Raw genomic sequence first — 19,256 nt, 5'->3', positions numbered from 1 at the left:
AAAAATCGTATTTTTCTCGGGTGATGTGGGAGGTGCGAGAATTATGCGAGTGCGAGGATTACGCGAATAAATACGGTATAAAATTTTCCGTTGTTCAGAACGTTTTCCCAGCATTATTCAGCCTTTATAACAGTGAAGTTTAGGTTCCATGTTCAGCCCAGTATATACGGGTACGCGCCACACGTGATCGAATGTTAACGTTTACGGTATTGAGCCCTGGTACAGGCGAAATGGAAGGCCGGTTGCGGCACAATCTGGCCACGGGCCTGTCTTGTTTCAGTTTTGCTGTATTCGGTTTACGCCCTCAAAGGCTGTCAGCAATGATCGGCGCAGACTGTGCCTCAGTGTTCGAGAAGCCTCACAATTGTTGTAGATTGTTGTTAAGATTGCGCGCAAGACGCGAACAGTGAAGCTTATTTCAGAGCTTGCGCGGCCACCAGTGATAAGGCTGGAAACTTCGATGTGTGATGTATAAAAGACGGCACGTCCCAACAATGAGCAGCTTTTCCACGGCCGATGCTGTGCTCGCCGCTATCAGCGCCTGTGTGCATTGCTGTAATCTGACTTTCCGTTTACCGGCCGACTGCTGCCTTCGTCAACGTCATAACACCGTGAAAATATAATAGCTATGCAAACTATGCAAGATGACGAACGTCTCCAAGCACACACCGCAGCAAAAATACGCAAGTACCATGATACCACTGAATTGGAAGATTTTAAGAGAGCTTACTCTTAATTGAATAGAGACTGATACAGATTTTTTTATCGAGCTTCGCTCGTCAAGCACCTTCATGTAGTGTGATGGCCACTGTTGTTTTTTGCAATCCCTGTGCATGCAGTATGTAACAGGTATTGTCTATAATATGAATTGTTATTGGTAGAAAAAAATAAAGTATGCATAAAAACAGTTCATCTCTTTTATTGTATCACAGCCATACGGGAAAATTCTAGAGGCCCGTGTATTTAGATTTAGGGGCACGTTGAAGAACCCTAGGTGGTCAAAATTTCCGGAGTCCTGCACTGCGACGTCTCTCATAATCATATAGTGGTTTCCGGATGTTAAACACCATGAATTATTATTAAAATAACATTTTGCACTTGTGGCACAGAACGTGATAGCCGTAACCTTTTGCTTGCACTCCATGTCGACATAAGATTTGGCACTTGTGACCGGAACATGATAACCATAACTCGTTGCTGGAACTCTATGTCAACATAACATTTTTGCACTTGTGGAACAGAACAGAACTTGTGAAGTTATGAATAATCATAACTCGTTGCTGGCATTGCTTGCCATAAGAACCATTTATAATAAACAAATCAAAATATGTAAGAAGCAGGAACACATTGATAACGAAGAATGAGATGGTATAATACATTAGGAAATGAGTAAATGAAAAACAAAACAATGACAAGAAGCAGTATCACACTTTCAGGTCTCATTGAGACAGCAATGAAACAAGGCATCAAGCACTACCGGCATGAGATCACACAGAAAAATGAACACAATTTTGAACACTTCAATCCTCAACTAAGAAGTGTGGTTTTCGCTGATGCAGCGTATAATGTAAAAGTCCAAGGCTGTGATACATCATCACGTCAGAGCCACTGTGACAGTACAGTGCACAGTACACGGCCACTTACACAAAAAGCACAGGTTTGAGCCTGTCGCATTTCGATGGATCAGAAATGCCAGACGCCCATGTACTTATGTTTCAGTGCATGTTAAACAACACCGGGTGGTCACAACTTGTGCAACCCTCCAGCACGGCACGTCGCATAAATACATCCTTGTTTTGGCACACAATATCCGAACAATTATTATCACACCACGGCAATGTAACGAGAACATACACGAAGTGCAACGAAACATAGAGAGATCAGCAGATTAAATTAAAATGAAGTCAATAAGCAATAAAAAGTAACTAAATAGCAGTGACTGATGGACCTCAAAAGCAATATCACAGTTTCTGGTTAGGCACGCGTGCAATCTTTTGGTTGAAGCTTTGAAAAAGCACACATGGAGATGCTCATGGCAGTTCATCAATTCCGCTCATGTCAGAGCTGCACGACTCATCAGAAGTACTCGAATCTGTGCCCAACGAAATTATGAGACTTTCTGTTTGGCTGTCTATAATGCCATCCCGCTACCATGTCTCATCCTCAAGCTTTATCACGTGATTGCAGTCTCAGAACCAGTTCTGCGAGGTCACACCCGCAATTCCTTCCAGCAACAGCTTCTCGACTGAACCGATCTTGAAGTCAGTGTTCTTTGAAGCGACATAGCCTTTGACCTGGCTCCACACGAGCTCTATTGGATTGAGCTCACAGTGGTAAGGAGGCAAGCACACAACCTCATAACCGGCAGCACTGGCAAGTGTGTCAATCTGGTATGATGATGATATATGGTGCTTTTGGCGCAAGGGCCATTCGATGGCTAAAAAGCGCCAGTTTATGGGACAAGAAATGTGGACAATGATTGTGATTAGCAGCTGTATAAGGGCCATGAAATTCCTCGCGGTAAGGTGGGTAAGAACATACAAGTAATAAAATCATGACCATGCTGTGAAAGGTGTGTGTGGTGTGAATAGACGACAAAAGTTGGTGATAATAAAAGACGATGGTAGATATGTATGGCATTAGCACAAGTGCTTCACTTGTTCATACTCTTGCGTCCAAGGGCCTTGAGGCAAGTGCTTTCTTGTGTAGCCACCGCAGCGAAAACCTCTCTGGAGAGGTCGTGCTACGGAATGCCCGGGTATATGATATGAAATCTATCAACTTCTTTTAAAAACGCTAACAATGATTTATGACTAAAAAGCGGTTCCCTACCGACGAACATTGCAGGGTGTAAAGGTATATGTTGTCGGTAGGGTAATGGAAAGTGTTGTTTTCTTATAGTGTCCAATTGTTTGCACTGAATTAAAATGTGAAGAACTCTTAGTGCTTCACCACATCTGTCACACAATGGTGGATCACCACCGGACAAAAGATATGAGTGTTTCGTGTATGTGTGTCCTATCCTGAGTCTCGTTAATGTTACCTGTGTATGACGCGATTTTGATACTGGTGGCCAATGGCCAAGGTGTGGCTTGATAACGTGAAGTTTGTTTTGTATGTGTCTATCCCACTTGCTCTGCCAGTAGTCCCTGAGCTTTCCTTTGAGAGACGGCTTAAGATCAAGGGCCGGGATTGATATGGGTGTAGTGGCGGTGCTTTTGTGAACGGATGCAGCGAGCTGATCCGCCCTCCCGTTGCCTTGAATCTCACGGTGCCTTGGCACCCAGCACACTACAACATGTTGTTTGAGTGTGTAGAGAGTGCACAAAATGGAGTAAAGTGAGACGAGGACTGGGTTTTTGTGTTTTTTAAGAGTGTGCAGAGCTGTTACCACACTGAAGGAGTCCGTATAAATTACTCCTTTTTGTATTTGTAATTGCTTGATGTGTTTAGCAGCCATAAGTATCGCGTAAGCTTCCTCTGTGAAGATACTTGTGCCTGGATGTAGAGGGCCAGCATCCGAAAAGGATGGGCCGACAGCAGCGAAGGACACAGAGGAGTTAGACTTGGAGGCCTCTGTAAAGAACTCAGGACGTGTGTATTTGTGTTGAAGTTCCAGGAAGTATGTTCGTATATGGGCAATAGGCGCATGTTTTGTAACTGCTAGAAAAGACACATCGCAGTCTATAGTCTGCCATTGCCACGGAGGCGGGTATGCTACAGGAGCCATTAAACTGTGTTCAAGTGAGACTCCAGTTTCCTCAGCTAGACTCTTCAGGCGAACTGAGAAGGGCTGCCTCATCGAAGGCCTGTTTTGAAACAGAATTGAGCTCAACAAATCATTAAGAGTAGAGTATGAGGGGTGCTTCTTGTCTGCTTTCACCTTAAGGAAATAGACAAAGGACATGTAAGTTCTCTGCAGATGAAGTGACCACTCATTTGACTCAACATAACGGCTTTCTACAGGGCTGGTGCGAAAAGCACCCGTAGAAAGGCAGATGCCCAAATGGTGCACGGGGTCCAGCATCTTCAAAGCACTTTGAGGCGCAGACTGATAAACAACGGCCCTATAATCTAAGCGGGTGCGAATGAGGCTTCTATATAGGTTCATGAGGCATTGCCTGTCGCTACCCCACCTAGTACGTGACAACACTTTTAAAACATTCATGGCTTTTAAACATTTTGTTTTTAGATACTTGATGTGCGGTACAAAGGTCAACCTGTTGTCCAAGATTAATCCTAAGAATTTATGCTCCGTATTAACAGACAGATGTTGACCGTTCAGTTCAATGTCGGGTTCTGAGTGCATGCCTCTCCTTCAAGAGAACAAGGCACACCTGCTTTTTTGTGGGTTCAGTCGGAATCCGTTTTCCTCTGCCTATTTGGAGACCTTGTTTAAACCTAACTGCACCTGCTGCTAACACATTGCCAGATTGCAAGATCTAGCCAAGCTGGACGTCATCGACATATGTACAATAAAACATATTGCGAGGAATGGACAAGCGCAAGGAATTCATTTTGATGAGAAAAAGTGTGCAGCTAAGTACACCACCTTGTGGCACGCCTGTTTTCTGGACAAATAATTGGGAAAGAACCGTGCCCACCCGGACAAGGAATGTCCGGTTTGACAGGTAATTTTCAATAATGTGAAACATTCTTCCGCGCATGCCAAGGTGGGACAGGTCTCTTAGAATTCCAAAACGCCATGTTGTATCATAAGCCTTTTCGATATCGAGGAATACAGAGAGAAAATATTGTTTATGGACGAAGGCGTCCCTGATCTGTGCCTCGATACGAACAGGGTGGTCTGTGGTGGATCTACTTTCTCGAAACCCACACTGAAATGGGTCGAGCAAATTGTTTGTTTCAAGGATATGTACAAGTCGGCAGTTTATCATTTTTTCGAAGACTTTGCACAAGCAGCTTGTAAGTGCAATAGGCCTATAACTCGAAGGTAAAGAAGGGTCCTTGCCCTCTTTCAAAATGGGAATAATAATAGCCTCTTTCCAGGAGGTAGGGATATTGCCAGAAAACCAGATAGCATTGTACAAACACAAAGTAAGGTTTTATGTGTTTCGATTGGTAGGTTTTTTAACATTTCATACACCACACAGTCAGAACCTGGCGCAGAAGTACTGTAGGAGTTTAGAGACGTTCGCAGCTCAGCTAGGCTGAAAGCTTGGTTATATGCCTCATATCTAGTGCATTTGTGTTCGAGTTTCTGCTTTTCTATTCTTGTTCTGTATTTTTGGAAAGTGTCAGTATAGTGGGATGAGCTGGACACCTGTTCGAAGTGTGCACCGAGGAAGTCTGCCTGATCTTCCAAGGTATCACCCTGAGTGTTTACCGAGTGTAAGTGTGTGTACTTGTTTTCCTGCTATCCTACCGACCATGTTCCAGACTTTAGCCTCCTGTGTGTATGAATTGATCCCTGACAAAAACTTCTGCCAGATTTCTCTTCTGGCCTGCCGACGCTTTCTCCTGCCTTGAGACTTTATTTTCTTGAAGGTGTCAAGATTTTCGGCTGTCGGTGAGTTCTGAAGCAGCCTTCAAGCTCTGTTTTGCTGTTTGCGCGCGTTTCGGCATTCAGAGTTCCACCATGGCACACGCCCTTTTCCAGGGAGTCCATTTGTTTGTGGGATGCATTTTGTTGCAGCATCAATCAAAAACGCTGTGAAGTAGTTGACAGCAACATCAATGTTCAAAGTACATAAGTCATTCCAACCTAGACGGGCGATGGTATAAAACTGTTCCCAGTCGGCTCTATTTATGAGCCATTTGGGAACACGTGGTGGGCACTCAGTTACTGCAGATGTGCTCAAAACTACGGGCAAGTGGTCACTTCCGTACAGATTACTGGCGACTTTCCACTGGAGTAGAGGTACAAGAGATGGAGATACTATGCTTGGGTCTATGGAGGAGTAGGTGCTATTAGCGAGATTATAATAGGTTGGTTCTTTTCGATTTAGGAGACACGCGCTCGACGAGAGAAGGAACTGTTCGATCAGTCGACCTCGCGCGTCATACCGACAGTCACCCCATAGCCTGCTATGCGCATTAAAGTCTCCAAGGAGAACATAAGGCTCCGGAAGTTCATCAATTAGAAAGTGTAAATCATGTTTTTGCAGCTGATAGCTAGGAGGAATGTAAATAGTACAGATTGTGATCAGTTTATCAAAAATAACTGCTCGAACAGCCACTGCCTCAAGGGATGTTTGGAGTTGTAAGTGTGTGCATGCAATTCCTTGATTCACTATGATGGCAACATCTCCGGATGATGTCATGGCATCAACACGGTCCTTTCGGAAAATAATGTATTTACGAAGAAAATTTGTGTGTTTTGAATTAAGGTGTGTTTCTTGTACACACAGCACTTTTGGTGAGTGTTCGTGTAAGAGTTCTTGGATGTCGTCAAGGTTTCTGAGAAGGCCCCTGACGTTACATTGTATAATTTGAGTGTTCATAGTGAATGCAAAATAGTGCTGTGTGTACGAAATGCGAGTGGCTGTTTAGACAGGGAGTTTGAGTTCACTTAACAGGGCCGTCACCAGGCCCTGTTATCTGCTTTTTTGTTTTCTTGGCGCGCTCCTAGGAGCCACGCCGCTCTTTCGGCACCAAGGGTACGGACGTATCCATTGCCTCCTCGGAGGCACTCCAGAGGCACTGGATGCCCGCACGTGCGGGCTGTTAGTTCGAATTTCGGGCCTCGCCTGGTGAGGTGAGGCCTTGAGAACGGAGGACTCTGGAGTCTCCGGTCTCTGTTTGGGAGTAGGCGGTGTAGCCTGGGCTACAGCCCCCTTGGGGCCAGGTGCCACAATCACCGGCTCGGTATGCGCGGGCCGAAGGAGTGGCGAGGGCTGGTGCGGCGGTGCCCCCTGACGCGCCGCATCAGCGTATGTAGGTCCATAGAATGGAGCGACTCTTCGCCGTGCTTCCTTAAATGTAATGTTCTCCTTCACCTTCAACATAATTATTTCTTTTTGTTTTTTCCAGAATGTGCAGGAGCGTGAATACGCGGCATGGTTTCCTTTGCAGTTTACACAGTGTGGCGGTCGTTTGCAGTTCTCAGACACGTGGCGCCCCGCCGCGGTGGTCTAGTGGCTAAGGTACTCGGCTGCTGACCCGCAGGGCGCGGGTTCAAATCCCGGCTGCGGCGGCTGCATTTCCGATGGAGGCGGAAATGTTGTAGGCCCGTGTGCTCAGATTTGGGTGCACGTTAAAGAACCCCAGGTGGTCTAAATTTCCGGAGCCCTCCACTACGGCGTCTCTCATAATCATATAGTGGTTTTGGGACGTTAAACCCCACATATCAATCAATCAATCAGACACGTGGCCTAGGACTCCACATTGTGCGCAAGTCTGGCGACCACGACAGGTTTTAGAGCCATGGCCACACCTCTGGCATTGGAAGCAACGACGAGGGTTTGGTATGTACGGCCTGATAGATGTCTTCGTGTACCCTGTTTGAATAGATTCCGGTAGTTTACTGGATGCAAACGTGAGTATTAAGTGTTTTGTCGGTGTTTCCTTATTATCTCTTCTGATGATGATTCTCTGTACATTAGTGACATTTTGGCTCTTCCACCCCTTCAAAAGTTCAGTCTCAGTCAAGTCAATTAGTCCATGTCAGATACCACTCCGCGAGTTGTGTTCATTATTCTATGTGGTGTTATGATTAATGGTATGCCACCGAAATCTGAAAGACGGTCTAGCTTTTCAAATTGTTCTTTGTCACGGATTTCAAGGAGGTCTCCACTAGCCATTTTGGTTACCTTGTATCCTGTGCCAAGAGTTTCGGTAAGACATCTAGAAACTAGGAAAGGAGAGACGATCCTGGTTTGCTTTTCAGTTTTTTCACAGTGGATAACATGAAAGTGAGGATATGTTTCTTTTGGCTGGTTGAAAAAATTTATATCATCGGTGCGTACCCGCTTTAAGCCGGTACGATCAGACAGTAGGGGGAATGCTCTATGCATGCCTGTCTTATTTTTGTTCAGCAGCGTTGGCGGCCACCCACCACGGAGCCCAATGAGGGGACGCTACAAGTTTGTGGATGCTGAAACCTGCAGACGCCAGCCGTACAACGCCACTAGAAGCCAATGCGCCTAGACCAAGGTAGGCTATTTGCACAGGGTTAACCCTAGCCGCCAGGAAGTTTGGAAGTAAACGGAAGAGAGTAGAAGACAGGACAGATAAATAGTGAGAGATAAAGACGAAGATGTAGGGAGAGAGAGATAGGAAAAGGCGACTGCCGATTTCCCTTGGTGGGTCAGTCCAGGGGTGCCGTCTACGTGAAGCCGGGGCCAAAGGGGTGTGTTGCCTCTGCCGGGGGGGCCTTAAAGGTCCAATCACCCAGCATTGGCTCAACCCCCAGGATCCCCTTTTCCCCGGACACGGCAAAGCCACGCACGGCTAGGCGTGGGAGGGAGCCGAAACTTCCCCGTTAGCTCGGGTCCGTAGTGTCGCTACACACCAAACGCCTACTTGCCCAGGCGCCCCTGCGGGGGTGTCAATCTGGTAAACAAGGAACATGTGCTTATTCTGCTTTACGAGCTGCAGCAGTTCGCTCTTCAGATAGTCATTTGAAAAAGGGATACTTTTCGATTTCAACCAGTACTGGATGTCGGCTTTTCTTGATGATGAACTTGGCACCTTTTGAACTTGAGCACTGTGATATGATGCATTATCCATCACAATCACACTGCGTGGCTTGATGTTCAGTAGCAACTGTTCAACAAACCATTTTTGAAAACGCGCAGCATCCATTTCTGCGTGGTAATCACCAGTGCCCTTCTTGGCACGAAAAACAAGGGCGGCTCCATCAACAAAGCCTTCTGCACTGCCAGCATGCAAAACAATCAGGCGTCCTCCTTTACCGCTCTGTGCACGGAGACCTGTTGAGAGGCCTTGACGAAATGCGTCTTGCCGGTACGTCACTTTGGTGTCTGCCCATACGGTCTCCTTAGTGTGGCCAGCGTTTAGCCAGGTCTCATCAAGGTAGTATATGGTCCTGCAAAATAAAAGAAATCAGTCGTATAGTTAAGAGCGTACTTTAACTGGCAACAGCTCATTAATAAACCAGCGGCCTTGATTCAAAGTTATGCCTCTGTTACAGCGCGAAGGATCCCCTGACAAAACCCATGTGAATACATATAACAAAGATGAGCTGGCAAAACGTCCCCTGAGAAAGACTGAAGCGTATGTTTACGAAACATGTTTCAGGCTGCTCATAAAAACTCATGCAACCACATCCCCAATAATGTGCACAGCATATTCGCTGAATAAAGTTAGCTATTCTTTCTTCAAGCCATTCAGATTCCTTGCTCCTACACGGAAAGGCAGTAAATCTTCCCAAACAATGCGACGGGAAATTCTGCAATAGCGACACGATCAGTTACATCTTCGGCACAGATCATCGCATCCACGGCTGATACTATTATCCACCGTACAAGCACGAACAGCTACCTTATTTTACTGGGGAATTTCGCTGCGACTTAAGTTAGAATTGTGTAAGGCTTTCGATCACTCGCGTCAACAGCACACGTTTGGCGATCACTGATGCAAAGCATACCTCTCATTTTCGCTCACCATTGGTACACACGCATGCTGACCATTCGCGTCTACACTTTTACCAACAAGCATGCGCAACGAAAGTTTGCAGAAATTAAAAGAACGCAACAACTTACCGCTGCTGCCTCCGCATTTCTCGGATTGTACGAAGATACTTTCGACGCCAAGCAATGATGTTGTCTCGTTCGAGCAATGCGGAATTCCTTTTTCTCTTTCAGAGGAGGAACCCCAAGTCGTTCAGCATTTGTTAGATCGTGCGAGTGCTGATCCTCGGCATGTCCATGTCAGTGTCGCTGATGACGTCGTTGCGTAGCTTCTCGGCCGTAGGCACTTCATTGCGCATAAAGTAGCCGTGCACTTTGCGCCGCAATGCTGCCAACGCAAACGTGTCGTAGCACTGCAGCCTCGTCTTGGCGGTCATGCGCTTCCCAGCTTCGCCCGAGACCGAGAAATCCAGTTTCTTACGCTTTGGAGAGGAAAGTGGGGTCCGCAGAGCTTCAGCCTTGATTTGTGTTACCGTTCGCATACTCACTCCGGTGAGTTCGGCGACACTCCGGCACACAAAATTGGTCGACAGCTCGGGCTCACGGCGTCTTACTCCAGCGTAGACGTTGCAGATAACCTGCTTCGTTTGCTTGGAGATCCACTTCTCGTCACACTTAGTGTATAGTCTCCTCAGAGAACTAAAAGGAGAGTTCGTGGCCGCACATGATACCGCCGGCACCGGGGACGCCATGTTTACTGCAAGAGCAAGCAGCAGACGCAGCCGGCGTGCGGAAAACGTAGTGCCGTCCAAGAAATAAAAAAGAAAAAAAACTAGGGCGCTCGATAACTTCTTTTACATGAACAGCGTCCCATGCTTGTTCTATCCTTACAATGAAGAAAGTTTTATTTATTCGGGCCAAGTAGCTATTAGAATCAGAAAATAAAATAGGTACTATTTCCTGGCGCGCGCACATGCAGGCGGTTCGGCTGTACAGTGCAGTCCACTTATAACGATACCACATATAACGATATATCGGTTATAACGATGGGTCGACTTAACAGTCTCATTTTATGCATTGGGGCTATGGGGAAAAAAACCATATATAACGATATGTTATCCACCGCATATCGGATACAACGATGAAAAGTTTGCCGTGGACGGCATGTTTCATTCAGAATAATCGTAACATTTAGATTGATAAGTTCCTCTGAAACGAGCTATGCCGAGACAAGACGAAAAGTTAGCGTAGGCGAGTACGTATCTGCCGCCACTGCAGCACAGCGCCGGCAGCGCGTCCCGGCCGTTCAAAAAGCCGAGGAGAGCATCGCGAGTTGGCGCAACGCGCTACAGATGGCGCCAGCTGTGTCACGTTTTGCGCCTCACCGCGTGTCGACCGCGGAGAAGCTGAGAGAATTTTAAAAAAAAATGCGAAAAGCAAAGTGCCGCGCTCCGCGGCTCCCCGCCTTCTACAACGGCAAGCTACTCGTAGATTGCCGAACGAACGCGGGAAAGAGAGAGAAAATAAAAAAAGCGAAAAGCAAAGCGGCGCGGCGGCATCGGGGCGGGGCCTCGTTGGCATTCCGGCTGTGTACCTCTGGCTGTGCTTTCTTCCTCCCACTGCTCCCACCCCGCCGTCGGTCAGTCTCTCTTCCTCAGCGAACCCGTGATGCGTTCGTTCTTCGGAGTAAGAAATAAAGTCTTGTTTTTGACATCCTACTATCTACAATATTTATTAATTGGTGAAAATAGCGAAATGAAGCCTGGAGCTACAAAAGGTACCTCCGGCGACGATTTTTTGGCGGCAGTCCAGATATAACGATCACCGGTTATAACGATCATATTTTTAGGTTTTCTCGATATCGTTATAAGTGGACTGCACTGTATAGCTTCCACAGTGCTGTCAAGAAAAGCTGTCTCCGAGTATATATTAATCGGCTAAATTTGGCGGCTTACATGCTAAATCGACAATTATTGCGGAAATTGCCGTTTATGTGCACCCTGGCGCAGCAGGTAAGTTTGGTGCAGAATGGCGCAATTGGTGCAGCATTTCCACCCCTGTTTGGTTCAAGTGTGAGCACAGTGCAAACTTCTCAATCATCAGGGTCATTTTGGAAGAGAAGGCTGAAGAGATTGCTTCTTGAATGGGGATGGAGTACTTTGGGGTGAGCGATGGCTGGCTGAGCAGTTTTAAAAAGGGGCGTGGTCTTGACTTCAAGACAGTTTCGGGAGAAAATGTGGCTGTGAACAGAGATATCTGTAGCCACTGTTAACAGGGGAGGCTGCGAGAAAGTTTGAAAGTTTTCTAACGAGACCTCTTTATTGTTAATGAAATGCGCAGTGGTGGGTCAGCCAGTTTAGGATTTGGAGCAATTCTTGGAGCAGGAAAAAGTCTGTTTTAGAGCAATGAACTGTGTTTTGGAGTAGGCAAAATAAAACTTAGGATCACTAAGGCCAGAACATGTCTGAATTTTCAATGAACATATTCATTAGCGTGCGTACTGATAATCGTGCTGCAATGTCAACAGGCAGACAAGGCCAACACCCAGAGAGCAGCCAATAATTAAGGTCTCAGCACGAAAGTGTGTCACATTGGCCTCACTGCACAGCACAAGCTGTGTGTCCAAGTGAAGCAAGGAAAGTCCACACATTCAGTTCCTGCGAATGACAGGTGTCATTAAGTCATTCCAAAAAGAAAAAAGTCCTAACCGGAAAGCCCGCAGCCCAACGAAGAGGATGATTGATATGTGGGGTCTTACGTCCCAAAACCACCATACGATTATGAGAGACGCTGTAGTGGAGGGCTCCGAAAATTTCAAACACCTGGGGTTCATTAACGTGCACCCAAATCTGAGCCCACAAGCCTACAGCATTTCCCCCTTCATTGGAAATACAGCCGCCGCAGCCGGGATTCGATCCCGCGACCTGCGGGAACGAAGAGGATGAAAAGTTTTTGCTCCTGAGAACATAAATTTTGAAATTGCCTGCATACGCATTGCCTGCATACGCGTTGCTATTACTCACTATAGATGATGTTCCATTGTACTCAGTATTTTTCTTAGGTGCGAACACAAATAAAAATCTGCTTTCACTTTAAAAGACTATTGATTTAGTACTTACCGCCAGTTTTCCAATTATTTAGAAGAACTCTTCTGAAAAAATTTGACTGGCACAATGTAAACAGGTGCAAAGGAGTGATAAACACATGCATGAAGTAGGAGCGGGACCCTCTTCTTCTAAGCAGCGCTGAAGAAGACAAGTCCAAATTAAGGGCGACTTACTCTGGCAACACCCTGCTGTGGTTCCACTTTTGGCACGTGATTGTGACAGAGGCTCGCGAGACTTCATCTTTATCTTTGCCAGTGTTTTCTTGCAGGGGCCGTCAGAGCTGATGTCAGTCCTTGCTAGCACTGCTTGTTTATCATTGACGCTCATGACGTAGCCTCACACTTTCTGTCTACCTAGTTTCTCTCACGTCCTTAAGAAACACGGCAAAGTGGTGATAAGGCCAAATGCGACTCATTGCACAAAGAGGGGAACAGACATATGTTTCACGTGACACTGCGTAGAGACCTGTTTTTCAACGAATGCCACACTCTGAAATATTATGATAAATTTTGCAGTCCAAAGTTATGCTGGCACTATAATACTGTTCCTGACTTTTCTTACTATACCTTTAGTTCACACCTTTTGTATACTTGAAATTCGCAGTAAAGTAATTCCATCACCACGGACAGTCTCAAAAGAAAAGGAAAAAACAATCGACCCTCAAAGGGTTAATATGTGAAAAATGAAACACAAATGCAAAACCATAAAGTATTGAGGATTGGCTGGTGTCACAAAACACCCAGAAAAAAAATATTTTATTCAATTTTATGACGCAACACTGAACCACCATAAAGCAGTGAATCTTTACATACCTTGTACTGTGTCTCACCAGGTGTGTTGGCCAAAAAAGGTGGCTGGCCAACAAGCATTTCATATAAAATGACCCCAACGCTCCACCAGTCACACGATTGCCCGTAACCTGCAAGCAAAGGTTCGAATAAGGCACAGTCTGTGGTTGTCGTGAATAGAAAAACACAGACAAAAAAGAACACTTTTTCTCTGACGTGAAGTAATTGACCTCAACGCGAGAAAAAGTGCGGCTAGCTACACTATCACTCGCTCCGTGCCCTTTTGTTTTTGGAAGAGGACAGCACCCAAGACCCACGTTACTGGCGTCGGTATGAATCTCAGTATCAGTTCAGTTTATTACCTCAGAGGCCCCCTTGCTTGGAGAGACATTACATAAGGGGTGGGGTTGTATTTAGGTTAAAAAATGCAGTGAACGTAGTTTTACTTTTGAAAATGATCAATAATATGATCTTGAAAGGGGGATGATGAGGCGATGGTGACGATGTTCCATCGAAAGCCGTTTCAGTCCATGGCTGCCAGAAAAAAGAAGGATACAGAAAAAGTTGTAGCGCGTGATGATGGGCGGGCAACCTGAAATAGATCACTGATTTGATGAGATATGCATATTGCAGCTCTTATATAAGGTGGTTGATTGAGGGAAGAATAAAATAATTTCTGATAAAGCATGAGGGTGGCAGCGCGGCGATGCAAGGAAAGAGATGATAGTCCAGATTTTGCTTTCAAAGATTAGATACTGATATGCTATGAGTGGGATGAGTGAATGAATGTGGCAGCACGACTTTAAACAGCATTGATTAAGTACACTTGATGTGAGTTCCATATGGCAAATGTATACTCTAATGTTGGTCTGATATTCTAATTTTGGCTTCATGATGGAATACACGATTCCGATATTGTTCCCCCTTCCCACCACATTCATAGGCGGGACAGGCCTTCGCTCGGCAGAGGCGTCGCTATTGTTCTTAGGTGTAACGTAAATGCTGATCCGTTAGATCAGATTGATGGCCATGAAAGTTTATGCCTGCGTATAAGCTGTAATGGCAAGTCATTTATTTTAATTGCGGTTTACAGGGCGCCTTGTGCCGATTCCTCCTTCTTGACTAAACTATATGATCATATAATCAGATTCTCTAAAAGTAACGTTATTATAGCCAGAGATTTCAACCTTCCAAATACTATCTGGCCCTCTTTATTTTCCGCCTCTTCCGATGATCACTTGGTTTTCGACATAATGCTTGCATGCAATCTAAACCAAGCCGTAAATATTCCTACGCGAGTTCAAGGAAATTCTTCTTGAATTATGAACCTTGTGTTTTACAGTGCCACTTTGTCTAAAACAGAAGTTGCAGTGGTAGACGGTATATCTGATCATAAAATTGTCATTTTTACGTGTCGAATGAGTGGACGATTAGGGCATGATTCGGACAAAAAACTGTAAAAGACTTCAGTAGGTCTAATGATGAAAGTGTTCACGATTATTTAAACTTTGAACTCAATAACTTTGCCAATAACGATGTCAACTTACTATGGGACAAGTTCCAAACAATTTGCCATTTCTACATTGATAACTTTATTCCCGTGAAAACGAAAAAGGTGCGTCAACCAAACCTGTGGTCAATCGCGATGCGATTCATTTAGTACACAAAATCAAAAGGTTGAAAAAACATAAGGTAAACAATTCGTTATCCAGAACCCTGCACCAAACACTTGTGGATAAAATTCGTGTGAGTAAAAAATTTTTTCATTCGACCACCTTGCCTAATTTTATAGAAACTAATCCTTCAAAATTTTGACGTCACCTAAATGCGAGAGGGCGGGATGACATTAATAGCATAAAAATAGGAAATCAAACTATAACCGATAAACAACTGATTGCGAATGAATTTAAATTTTTTTTTTCAATTCGTTTAGTCGGATTTAGTGTCTTGTAATGACATTGGAGAGATACGTAATGCTACCGGGCTGAACTCTGACTTTATCAGTTATGAAGGAATAGTTGCAATATTACATAATCTTAAATTGAAAACCTCTGTAGGCCCTGATGAGATTCCAAACATGTTTCCCTATCGGTATGCCGAATCCATAGCTAAATTTCTAATTGTTATATTTCGTCTTTCCTTTTCTGAAGGGGTTGTCCCCGCCAAGTGGCGTATTGCACGCACAGTTACTGCTTTTAAAGCTGACGATAGAGCCATCGTTACTATCGCCCTATTTTACTTCTCGATTCATGCAGCAAACTCATGGAGTATATTATTTCCAACTATCTGGCCGACTTTTCAAATTCCCGCAATATTTTAACACCTTTCCAGCATGGCTTCCGTAAGGGCCTATCTACTACCACTCAATTCGCTTTTATTGCGCATACCTTTTCTTCAGTTCTCGACAAGTCCGGCCAAGTTGACGCAGTATTCTTAGATCTAAGCAAAGCATTCGACAGGGTTTTGCATTCAGGTCTTCTTTATAAACTTCATACACTTAATGTCCCGCATCTTCTAATAAAGTGGATTGCCTCATATCTTGAACATAGAAAACAAGTTGTTGATGTCAGTGGTCACGTTTCAGATCTTGGATCAGTTAACTCCGGAGTGCCTCAGGGAAGTGTCCTAGGGCCTTTATTATTTCTGGTAATATGTAAGCTACATAACCTCTTGTGTGCACGAAAGCATTGGTATTCGTTTATTTGCGGACGACTGTCTTTTGTACAGACCTGCCAAATCAACTAATGACCAAATTACCCTCAACGACAGCCTGAATTCAATATTTAACTGGTGCGACATTTGGGGAATGAAGCTAAACCAAACTAAAATGGTGTATATGCGCATAACTAATAAAAAATGTCCTCTTATGTTCAATTACTCTGTAAAGGGAGTCGAAAGTTCTCAGACCAGTAGCTTTAAATATCTCGGCTTAACATTTACAAATAATCTAACCTGGTCAATGCATATCGACAAAATCTGTGCATTAACTCAGCGTAAACTCGGCCTCTTACGACACATTTTAAAAAATCTCCCTCCCATGTTAAACTTCTTGCATATAACATGCTAATCAGGCCTCGTCTTGAATACGCGTGTATAGTTTGGGACCCGTACACTAAAAAAGACATTAACAAACTTGAACAAATTCAGAGGCTGGCTGTACAGTTCGTATATAACCGTTACCGCCGACATGACTCGCCTACTTCTTTAATGCAAACAAAGATCATGACCTTACAGAGCCGACGAAAAATAACAAGACTAAAATTTCTTCATCAGCTTTGAAACCGTAAACTTGCAGTCAACCCCGCTCCTTATCTAAACCTTTTGTCCCATAGACCCACCAGGAACTTTCACCCTTGTAAATTTACCTCGATTTTTGCACACACAAACAACTTCAAACATTCCTTTTTCCCACGCACCGTAAGTGATTGTAATGCCTTACTATCTGATACCTTCTTATCAAACATTGTTCCTCAGTTTTTCAACCAGCTCGTAGAATAAATTTGTAACGGTGCCTTTATCCTGTGATTGGTTTTTCCACATCTAGTTGTGTAATAATCTGAGCTACGCTACTGTGTATGATCATTGCTGCCTTGCTTTGCTGTTTTCGGTCATTTCCTTCTCATGTGACATATGTCTGAAATATGCACTGATTAGTCCTCTCCCGTTCTCTAATGTATTCTTCGATTGTTCATTGCTTATTTCTTCTTGCTCTCAATTTGTATTTATCTTTCTTCCCCCTCTTTTTTATCTTGTTTATAACAGGTTTTTCATCATTGTTATACCAACAAACCACTCCTGCTTTGGCCACCCAAGGCCTGCAGTATTGTATAAATAAAAAAATAAGATAAATGAGTGATTGAGACACAAGTAATTTAACATATGGGGGAGGGGGCAAGGCGAAGATGGCGCTTGAGGAAACCGAGTGCTTTATTGGACGCTGAGATTATATTAGCGATGTGGGTGCACCATGATAAGTCATACGATAAGGTGATTCCAGGATATTTATAAAATGGTACTGATTTAATTAGGTTGTTAACGATGGAATACTAGAAACGATATGGGCTGTGACAACGGGAAAACGACACAAGTTTACAATTAGGAGGATTAAGGGTCATTAGCCATGTGTTACACCAATTGAGACCGCTGTTAAGATTTGTTTGGAGATCTAGGTGATCATGTGGGTTAATGATAGTTTGATAAATGGCACACTCATCGGCGAACATGCGAATGCTACAGGTTATATGATCAGGCAAGTCGTTCCTATATATTAGGAATAGAAGAGGACCAAGGACAGATCCTTGAAGAATAACGCCTGATGTGACTGGGAGAGTGTTAGATAGATGACCGTTAACACAGACAGACTGTGAACGATCAGTGAGAAATTGTTCAATCTGTTGAAGAATGTTAAGGTGTAGGTGAAGCTGTGAAAGCTTTAGCAAAAGGTGGCAGTGAGGAACTTCGTCAAAGGCTTTAGCATAGCCTAGAAAGATTACAATGGTCTGCATGTTACGGTCAAGGTTAGTGTGCAAGCCGTAAGGAAAGAGCGCTGATTGTGCTTCACAGGAGAGGCCTTTTTGAAATACGTGTTATGATGGATGGCCGAAAATACAGTCCAAAAAAATTACTATCTGAGAGTAGATGACGTGTTTAATGATTTTGCAAGGTATACTAGTTAATTCAATGGGACGGTATATCAAGGGTGAGCCTCTGTTTCCTGATTTGTACACTGGAACGACCTTCCCCATTTTCCAGTCATCTGGAATGATTTTTGAGGTGAATGACTGTCAAAAAACCAAACATAAGGATGCAGCACAAATTGATTTAACATTCTTCAGTAGATCAGAATTAATTGAGTTCATACCAGGTGACGATGAAAGTTTCATTGAATTAATTACGAATGTGATGCCCTCTTCGAAAAACATGATAGCTGGCATAGATTCTTCGATGTTGGCTGACAGCGATTCTGAAGGTGCGTCAAGTTCTTTATTAACGACGGGTGCAAATGCGCTGTTAAATATTTCCCCCCACTCATGGTCTGTGACTGGTTCGCGTGCGCCATTAGTCAATGAAATATCGTGGGTATGCTTTGGGTTTTAAATTTGCCAAAACTGCCTAGGGTTACTGATTAGTAGATGTGGCAAGTCATTGTGATAAAATGAATGCTTGGCTTACTGCATCTTGGCCAGATATGATTTTTCCACTTCAAAATATTTTCCCCAGTCAGTTTGGGTGTCACGGCGTTTGCCTGAACAGAACAATCGCTTTTTTTTAATTTTCTAGCCGCTCTAAATGCACAGAAAACCATGGCTTATTATCATTAGTGCAAAACGTAACCTACAGAATAAACATATTAACAAGTATAATTTATTTTTAAAGATTGACCAGTTTTCATGTAATGTGCGAGTGTGAAAGACAGACTTGTATTTTGAAAAAGAGGTGTTAAGACCTTCATTAATTTCATCCTAGTTGCCCCCAACGCAAAGGCATATTGTTTTGGCAGATGTAAGCTTTGGAGCAAAAATGAAGGAAAATTGAGAATGCATTATTCTATGGTCGCTAATTCCTGGCAGGTAACTGATAAATGAAAGGTTCTCAGGACTGTTGGTTCGAATTAGGTCTAGTATGTTTGCTGTTTTTGTGTAACACGTTTTGGTTCCGTGATTAATTGGCTTAAGTTGAAATTTAAACAAATGTCAATGAAGTTTTTAGCCTCTGCTTGACATGTTAATGAGGAAAGGCCTCGATTATGCCATTCGATGACCACGTAATTGAAGTCACCAAAGAGAAGGATGCAAGCGTTCGGGTAA

At 44.1% G+C, this 19,256-nt stretch overlaps 1 protein-coding gene across 2 annotated transcripts in view; it reads right to left on the bottom strand.

Annotated features, from left to right (window-relative positions):
- The window catches only part of wts (serine/threonine-protein kinase warts), a 264,916-nt gene that overhangs the window by 46,631 nt on the left and 199,029 nt on the right, over positions 1 to 19,256 (bottom strand). For both annotated transcript variants that reach the window (XM_075896365.1, XM_037424377.2), the window contains one exon: positions 13,474 to 13,580. In XM_075896365.1, the coding sequence (XP_075752480.1) occupies positions 13,474 to 13,580 (107 nt within the window). The remainder of the gene's footprint in view (positions 1 to 13,473; positions 13,581 to 19,256) is intronic.

Source organism: Rhipicephalus microplus, chromosome 5 (genome assembly GCF_043290135.1).
Source record: "Rhipicephalus microplus isolate Deutch F79 chromosome 5, USDA_Rmic, whole genome shotgun sequence".
Classification (NCBI taxonomy): domain Eukaryota; kingdom Metazoa; phylum Arthropoda; class Arachnida; order Ixodida; family Ixodidae; genus Rhipicephalus; species Rhipicephalus microplus.
The sequence above is the reverse complement of the archived record's forward strand: the minus strand, read 5'-3'. Positions and strand labels throughout refer to the sequence as shown.